Here is a 9,360-nt window from a genome sequence, read left to right as displayed (position 1 = left end):
TGCAAAAGTGGGCGGTTTTTATAAAACGGTTCACCATTACGAGCCTAGAGGTATGTTACTCTCAGGATTCCAGGAAGGGGGGAGGAACATCAATCAATGTAGAGTGGTATGTAAATTCTGTCTCCCATTGAAAGAGAAGAAGTTTCTCAGTTTACCTTTATTTTAGATTTAAAACTAAATGACCCATTGTTTTTGCAAGCCAGAAACGTCTACATTCTTCTCCCTCCCCTCCCCAAAGGAAGGACAGGACAGGAAAGCCTGATCTTTCCTCCTAAAATATCAGTATTAATTTTGCACCTTTTTGGTACCTTACTACAGGTTATCATTTTGTCTGGACAGAAGCCCCAACTTTTACCACAGTTCTATGAGTACCAATCACAGTTCTGTGAAACTCACCATTTTCAAAATAGAACATCTATCCTCAGACCACCTACCTCTTCCTTCTTTGGGATTCTATCCAAGTTCAAGCACCAGACATCCTGAAGCCATTTTCTTCTCTCCATGTATATTCAGTTAACTCCAATGTCCTGGACTTTCTGCCTCAAAAATAATTTAACTGACCTGTCTGCTTGCTGCACTACTAAGAATGCTTTTTCTCCTTCCTCTCCTCCCCCTACATACCCCCCTCATTCCTGCCCTTCCCCCCAATCTTTGCCCAGAACACCAGGTCTTACAGAAGACCAGAAAAGGAAGCTACTGCTGAGCAAGGGGTTAAGGACCCTGATTGTTGGATTAACTGGGCACACTGTTCCTATGTTTACTGTTTTCAGTCACTGAACACTCGAGGAGTTTAAAGGCAGACTTGGTGTGGTTGGATTTCTCCCTATCTGGTATGGTTAGGTAAGTCACCTGTAGACACACTTGTTATCATGTTTGGGGGGTAGTGTGTTCTACCTTTACAGGTGGAAGAAAGTTTATTTCAGCCCTCAACTATTTACCGTATTTCCCCATATATAAGACACACCCTTTTCCAAAAAATTTGGGGTCTAAAAACTGGGTGCATCTTATACAGTGGTTGTGGCATTTCAAATGCCATAGATGGAACTGAGGATGAGGCAATATATGAAGACAGTGATTTGTCATCAGACTCAGATGAGGACAAGCTAATGGATGAGAGTTTTGACAGTGATGAGGAGTTGTATGAACTTTATGATGAATAAAACTTGAGTTCAATAACTTTATGTAATACATTTTTTTTTCAAATTTCAGGCCCCCAAATTAAGGTGTATCTTATACATGGGAACATCTTATACATGGGGAAATACAGTACTGTTGGGGAAAGGTGAAAATGAGACCCCTAGTGGCAACTACTATAGTTGTAGGGGTAGGATCTGGGAGGGGGAATCTCCTTAAGCATCCTCACCAATCTAGTTGTGGAAGAGCAATGCCCTCAGAGGTGGATGTCCCCAAAGGTGGACCAGGAAACATCCAGAGTCCCTGCTTAGCCCTTGACTGGTCCAAGAGTGAGACTGAGCAACCTTATTGCCCAGGATTGAGCTGGAAGCTTGCTTCATCACCACTTCCCTGCAGAAATAGAATAGCTTTTGGTGTAAATGCATACAAAGTATCCATGAGGAACAATATGGAAAGAGAAAACCATAAACTCCCGTTTTTCTATCTGTTACTCAGAGGCAAAGGGCAGACAGAGTAGGTGACTAATTTTCAGTTTCTCACCATCTTCCTTAGCTCTCGCCAGGACTCACACTGCTACTGTTGCCTCCCTGAGAGGTGAAACCTAGAACCTGGAGATGTGCATGTGCTTTTTCTCTGGCAGGGTCCACACAAATGCGGGGCTGTCCTGGGAGAATCCCTGCTACATGGGCCCGCGGGGGGCGGGGCGTAGGATGCTGGCTAGTGAGAGAGGAAGGGGTGTCTGGTGCTATCCCAGACAGGGCTGTGCTGTGCTGAGGCCCAGCCCATTTCTCCTCTCATTTAAGTTAAAGCATAAGGTTCCCTTCCTTTAGAAAACTTTCAGGATTTGAGACTTCCGTGATTAGCATCAGAATTGTTCAACCACTTTTTCTCCTTAGATCTTAGCCAACTATTTACCATATTTCCCCATGTATGAGAAACACTTTTTCAAAAATTTTGGGGTCTATAAACTGGGTGCATCTTAGACAGTAGTTGTAGATTTTTTTTTTACTTGCATTTCCTGTTTTTTCGTGCTTGTTGTCTTTATGCTCATTGTTTTGCACTTGTTACGGGTATATGTTTTACCACATTCTGCCCAGAAATGGCTTGGAAAATATTTTCGTACCCTGCTGAATTCAAGTTAAAAGTGATCCAGTTTGCAAAAGTGAATGGAAATTGTGCTGCTATATGTAAGTTTTGTCCTTCTCCAACTGAGAAATCATTCCGAGACTGTCTACGGGAAGAAGAAACCCTACTGAAAACGCCATGGCAGAGGGAGGTCATGAAAGGCAAGTCAGCAAAGTGGCCTGATTTAGAGAGGGAACTGAAGATATGGATTGAGGAGCAAAGGGCAATTAGAATTCCTGTGTCCACAAAGATGGTTCAGCATGAGGCAAGAAGAACTGCTGATGAAAAAGAAGTTACTGATTTCAAAGGTGGACACAATTGGTGCTTCAAGTTCATGAAACGGAATGGACTAAGCATATGTATAGGCACCAGACTTGCCCAAAAGATCCCTGAAAGCTATGAGCAGAAGGTCCTTGAATTTCATCATTTTGTCATTCAATGTCAGCAGACACATCAGTTTGAGTTGGGACAGATTGCAAATATGGACTTAGTCCCCTTTCAATTTGATGTCCCAAGTAACAGAACTTTGAAAAGAAGGGGTGAAAACTGTAACTGTGAAGACAGGTGGACATGAAAAGAGCCATTACAGCCTGACCTGTGGTGGCGCAGTGGGATAAAGCGTCGACCTGGAACACTGAGGTTGCCGGTTCGAAACCTTGGGCTTGCCCGGTCAAGGCACATATGGGAGTTGATGCTTCCTGCTCCTCCCTCCCCTTCTCTCTCTCTCTCTCCTCTCTCTCTAAAAATTAATAAATAAAATATAAAAAAAAAAAAAAAAAAAAAAAAAGAGCCATTACACAGTTGTTCCAGATGGTTGTGCTGATGAAACCAAGCTGTCTCCTATGCTGATTTTCAAATGCAAAACACTGCCAAAAGAAGACATTCCTCGAGGAGTTATTGTCCACACTCATGACAAGGGTTGGATAGATCAGGATGGGATGAAGATCTAGTTTGAGAAAGTTTGGAGGAGACCAGGTGGGCTCCTTACTCAAACCTACCCTATTGGTGCTTGATCACTTCAGGGCACACATAACAAAAAACACAAAGAAGATTGCTGCAGAGCAAAAAACTAAACTTGCCGTCATACCTGGAGGCTTGACATCCCAACTCCAACCACTTGATATCAGCATTAACAAACCCTTAAAAGCTGCCATGAGAGATGAATGGAACCAATGGATGAAGTCTTCTGGGGACAATTTGACACCAGCAGGAAGAGTGAAGAAACAAACTATAGAAGGAGTTTGTACCTGGGTGAAAAGATACTGGGATAATATCAAGATTGAGATCATTGTCAAGTCATTTATAAAGTGTGGCATTTCAAATGCCATAGATGGAACTGAGGATGAGGCAATATATGAAGACAATCATTTGTCATCAGCCACAGATGAGGACAAGCTAGTGGACTGGAATTTTGACAGAGATGATGAGTTCTATCAGTTTTATGATGAATAAAAGTTGAGTTCAATAACTTTATATAATACTTTTTTTTTCAAATTCAGGCCCCCAAATTAAAGTGAGTCTTATATGTGGGAGCATCTTATACATGGGGAAATACGGTACTGCTGTGACTAGTACATTCCTCACTTGGCTATTTGCTGCAGCTATGTCAGAGTTACATGTTATGTTCTCCAAATACAATTCTACAAATACGTAATCCAGCACCAGACTATATTATGCAAGACATTAATGGAATCACAAGGTGTGCCCCTACTCTCTGGGACCATAGCTATTAAAGTTCACCTACATCAGAGTGGCCTTTTTTGATAACCATGTTATTAAGTACAAAGTGCTACAAGGAGAGACAAGTATAAGGGAGAGGTCTCAGAAAGATGCCAGAAAAGCAACAGCCTGAAGAGAGAGAAGGATTTGGGGTCAGGAGAGAGGGCTCTGGTAAGAATAGGAGTCTGTTCTTGCCACAGCTGGTCCTGCCGGCCCAGCCCCATCACTCCCCATACCTGCTTTCCTACTGTGGCCAGCAAAGGCACAAGCAGAATTAAAATGAAGGGAGGCCTGATTATATCATGTACAAATCTTGCAAATCCTTAGCCTGGTACAAGGGAGTAGATAAAACCCTGACCAGCTTTGGACTACCTGGGATTGGGTCCAAATTCTGCTTTTTCTGGTTTTGTGCATGGCTGGGGCTAAACCGCAGCCCCTCTCTGGACCCGAGCTTTACCGCAGGTAGCATGGGCTATCCTAACACCTGCCATAACTAGCCCTCAGGGCATCTGGGACAGCCAAAGGATCTGCAGCTGGGACTGGCGAAGGTGGAGGAAAGGTATTGAGGGAGCAGCAACTGAAGCAGGCTGACGTATGACTGAGAGATGAGGAAAGATGGGTAGGCTATCCTGGAGTCAAGGAGATGCTGGAAAGAGAGGCAGTGTTCAGCCGCACTGAGAAGTGAGGGTCTGGAGGGGCAGCATCAATACTGTGACAGTTTTCCAGCTCGGAGACTGCTCACAACTTTGTGGGACAGACATCTTCTGTCTGTAAAATGAAAATAGAGTGGTACCTTGAAATACGAGATCAACATACAAATTTTTTAAGATACGATCTGCGACTTGGTCGGTCCATATTTTTGTTCGAGATCCAAGCGAAATTCCGAGATACGAGTCATGATTTGGGAAGCTGCCACTTCAGCACTTTTTTTTTTTTGAATGCTCTTTTATTATTTTATTTTATTCATTCATTTTAGAGAGGAGAGAGGGAGAGAGAGAGAGAGAGAGAAGGAGGGGAGGAGCAGGAAGCATCAACTCCCATATGTGCCTTGACCAGGTGAGCCCAGGGTTTTGAACCAGCGACCTCAGTGTTTCTAGGTCGACGCTTTATCCACTGTGCCACCACAGGTCAGACCACTTCACTTTTTAATGACACTTGTCACATTTCCATAACATTTAAAAGGCAGGCAAAAGCAAACCTCTTTGGATAGATTTTTATTCAAAAGTCCTGCAAGTGAAAAGTGCCGAAAGTACAGCCAAAAAGGCAAAAACTGGTGATGATTAAATTAAAAATACGTAATGTTAAGCTTAGGTTAAGTTTAAAGTTAAGAAAGTGCATTTTTTACAATTAAGTTTCATTTTAAATAGTAAAGAAAGTGCAGTTTTAGTTTTGTTTAAAGAAAATGCAGTTTTAGTTTACATTTAGTGTTAAGAAAGTGCAGTTTTAGTTTACATGTCTACAGTGCCTGCATCCCTTCCTCCCTCCCTCCTCCTCCACCATTCACCTCCATTAGCCGCACTTGTCTGTCTCCAAGGTAAGAATACAGTACTAAATAACACCTTTTTCTTTTATTTCATATATTTTGTTATGCATTGGTAAAGTATACATATGTGCTTCTTAATTAAAAACATATTTTTTCATAATTTAGGATGGTTTAGGGATGTTTCACAGGGCTAAAACGGATTAGATCTATTTCAGTTATTTTAAATGGGAGAAATTTGTTTGATATACGAGTTGACTGACTTACAAGCTCGGTTACAGGATGAATTAAACTCATATATATCTCAAGGTACCACTGTAATCTTCCACTTTGACCCTTAATAGCATGTTGTCTAGCTAGCCTATACTTAGCCAGCCCAGCTCGCATGTGCCCCCACATGGCTCCCATCAGACCTGCTGTCACACAGCACAGCCCGCACACCAGGCCCTTTGGGTAGGTCCTCCTCACGTCCTTAGTCGTGTGCACAGAACAGGTGCTCAGCAAACATCTCTAGAGTAGGAGCACAGTGAGTTGTGAAAACGACTTGGCCCTGGACAAGTCTTTGGAATATAACATAGAAGACACTTGTTTGAAATAGGTTAGGAATAAGTTTCTTTGAAGGTAGTGCTATGACCCTTCTTAGACATAGCCTATTTTATAAACTTGAAATACTACCATTTTGGGGCTAATTCCCCCAAATAAGAGTCAATCATAAATAATTAATAAAAGTTTTATTAAATCATTTAGACTTGAAAGAAGTCACAATAGTTAACACACTTAAGTGCGTTCTATATACCACCAACCCAAATGGATTGAGTTCAGAATTTTTATAAATAAAAAATAAACATATTTACAGTGAAAAATAAAAACACATTAGCAAGTTAGATGATTAAACTGTTACCTATAATCAGGTTTGGTTAAGTACCAACCTAAAGAATTACATAGAAGACACTTAAGAATTTATTAGGTTAAAAAGTCCATAATTAAAGAAGTGAGGGGTGATATATGATTCATTTCTTCCTACAGCCTTTTTTCATCCCTAAACCAGAACTCTTGACCAATTTACATAAAAAGCCTTATTCCCTCTTTTTTTGGAGAGAAAGTACAAAAAGCCCTTAGACTCTCTCTAGATCTCTCTCTAGGAATACAGCTACTAAATGCTATCAATGCCACTATAAAACTAGCTATGGACATATTAGACCATTGTACAATTTGTGCTACTTATCCTCCAAAATAGTGCTGATTCCTAACTTACCCACCAGGGACAAAAACAGAGTCAGCTTTTTTGGAAATCAGTTTCAAAATCACCAGTATATCTAGAAAGCATATTTCTAGAACAATACAGTTAGCATATGTAGGGACTTTCATTATTCTATACTATAAAAATATCCTATTAATTTTAGAGACTGCTTCCACCTGCAAAAGGTGAGGTCTATCAAGTTTAGCCAGCCAGTTTCAAGAGACCAACAAAGAAAAAGAATCAACAGATTATTTAGTGATGGTTCTCTCCTCAAGTGTAGCAAAAATCAAGAGTTGGCTCATATTAGGTTATGCTCCAAAATTCGGTTTAAATTTGACTTAGAAAAGTAGTCCAAAATAAAACCGAGCAAAGAACAAAATCCTCAAGTCCACAACTTTGGAAGTCACACTTCTAGGAGGTGGACTACGGGACCACTCTGTGTCACCTTAAGGCTGACTGCTTGGCAAAGGGCTGTGGGAGCTGCTGGACTGTCTTGAATGTTTTGTTCCTGATGAGCTCATGGAGCGAGACCTCTGCCTGAGCACTGTTTTTCCTGTAAACTCCAAGTCCTCAAATATGGGATTTTCGATGATGTCTGTAGCTTCAGGCCGTTCCACGGGGGATGGAGAGAGCATGTCTTGAACCATCCTATGCTGAAACATAAAAAGTGTTTTGTGATAAAAGGGCCAAGTTTCGACTGCTGCACATAGTACCCTAACTCTAGAGTAAGCAAAATTAAACTCCCGAGCCAGTTTCTGACGCAACTTCTCAACTCTGTCCCTAAAATACAAGATCAGCCACAGGCGACGTGTAAGCACATGGGCATGGCTGTGTCCTGAACTTCATTACAAAGGTAGGTGGGAGGCTGGGCTGGGCCTGGGGGCTGGTCTGCCAACTCTTACTTTAACAAGTGTGGACCACTGTGGATAATTGCTTGTTATCTTCTAACACATAATAAAAGCCTTTAAATCATATCCTTGAAACACACACATCATTTGACTTTAAAAAAAAATTCATCTTATAACTGCCTGTGAGTGTACAATCATCTCAATAAAAATTTCAATTAAAATATCATGTCAGAAGTCAGTCAATACCTAACATCTTAAAAATTTTTTTTGAACTCCTATTAATGTAAAATATTCTTATGAGCCACTCTGGGAATAGAATTATCAAATTTCAAAATATATAACAAAAAAACTTTTGTAAAATGTATTTCATTTAGGTTAGTGTAACTCTGTATTATAAAATTCATTTTAATGCAATCCTTCATTGAACTTATAATACTAAAAGATAAACTTTAATTTGTGGTAAGTCTAATTTACTTCAATTCAAGATTTATCAATGTATAAATTTTTAAATATTTCTGGATGAAACATTTTATGAAATGTTTGTTTTTGGCATGCGAGAGAGAAAGAGAAAGAGAGAAAGAGGAGGGGAGAGAAATGAGAAGCATCAACTCATAGTTGTGGCACTTTGATGGCTTCTTGTATGTGCTTTGACGGCAATGGGGGGCTCAAGCTGAGCCAGTGACCCTTGCGCAAACCAGCGATCTTGGGCTCAAGTCAGGAACCTTGGGGTCATGTCTATGATCCCATGCTTAAGCCAGAGACCCTGAACTCAAGCTGGCGAGCCTGCGCTCAAGCCGGCGACCTCGGGGGTTTTGAACCTGGGACTTCAGAATCCCTGGTTGATGCTCTATCCACTGCACCACCACTGGTGAGGTCGAAATAAATTTTTTTTTAAACTGCAAAAATAAGCCTGACCAGGTGGTGGCGCAGTGGATAGAGCGTCGGACTGGGATGCGGAATGACTCAGGTTTGAGACCCCGATGTCGCCAGCTTGAGCGTGGGCTCACCTGGCATGAGTCAAAATCTCACCAGCTTAGACCCAAGGTCGCTGGCTCCAGCACGGTGTTACTCGGTCTGCTGAGGGCTCGAGGTCAAGGAACATGTGAGAAAGCAATCAATGAACAACTAAGAAGTTGCAACGCTTAACGAGAAACTGATGATTGATACTTCTCATCTCTCTCTGTTCCTGTCTGTCCCTGTCTATCTCTGCCTCTGTAAAAAAAATAAATAAATAAATCTCAAAGGTTCATAACATATAATTTTTACTATTCAAGACATACCAAATCTCCCCTTCCCACTCTGAACCATTTACTGTGTCACTCTGAGTGGTATCATTGCAACACACATAATCATTGGAAATTGTGCCCCTCTCCCTAAAGAAGCCAGTTTTTAAGATCTCTCTCAAATTCGCTAAGATAAAGCATTAATGGCCTGCTGATAACAGCGACTCTGTTCCTGTGAGGGCACCCTAGAAGCTCAGCCCTGCGGAAGTGAAAGGCACTACCATCTACACACAACTCGCCACGTAGCACAGGGCACAGAAGGCCAGGCCAAGGCTCGGCCTCAGTCTCTGATTTAACAAGTTGTGTGTTCCTGGATCAGATCTCTTTCTTCTTCAGACCTTTGGCTTCCTCATCAGGAAAACGGGGCAACTGATGAACTGACTGCTAAGGACCCTTTATGTTCTACATATGATTCTAAAGAAAATAAAAGATGAGGCCTTAGCCCATAGTTCACTTGGATGGAGTGTCATCCCAATATGCCATGGTTGTGTTTCGATCCCTGGTCAGGACATATATGAGAATCAACCCATG

General features: G+C 41.5%; 1 protein-coding gene across 1 annotated transcript in view; it reads right to left on the bottom strand.

The window, feature by feature from the left end:
- Positions 1-6,174: 6,174 nt before the first annotated feature.
- The window catches only part of EIF2AK3 (eukaryotic translation initiation factor 2 alpha kinase 3), an 87,628-nt gene continuing 84,442 nt past the window's right edge, over positions 6,175-9,360 (bottom strand). Inside the window, exon 17 of the mRNA XM_066268540.1 lies at positions 6,175-7,351. Coding sequence (XP_066124637.1) covers positions 7,145-7,351 — 207 coding nt within the window. The 3' untranslated portion in view covers positions 6,175-7,144. The remainder of the gene's footprint in view (positions 7,352-9,360) is intronic.

This window comes from Saccopteryx bilineata, chromosome 3, assembly GCF_036850765.1.
Source record: "Saccopteryx bilineata isolate mSacBil1 chromosome 3, mSacBil1_pri_phased_curated, whole genome shotgun sequence".
Taxonomy (NCBI): domain Eukaryota; kingdom Metazoa; phylum Chordata; class Mammalia; order Chiroptera; family Emballonuridae; genus Saccopteryx; species Saccopteryx bilineata.
Note: the sequence above shows the minus strand (reverse complement) of the source record. Positions and strands in the feature narration are given on the sequence as shown.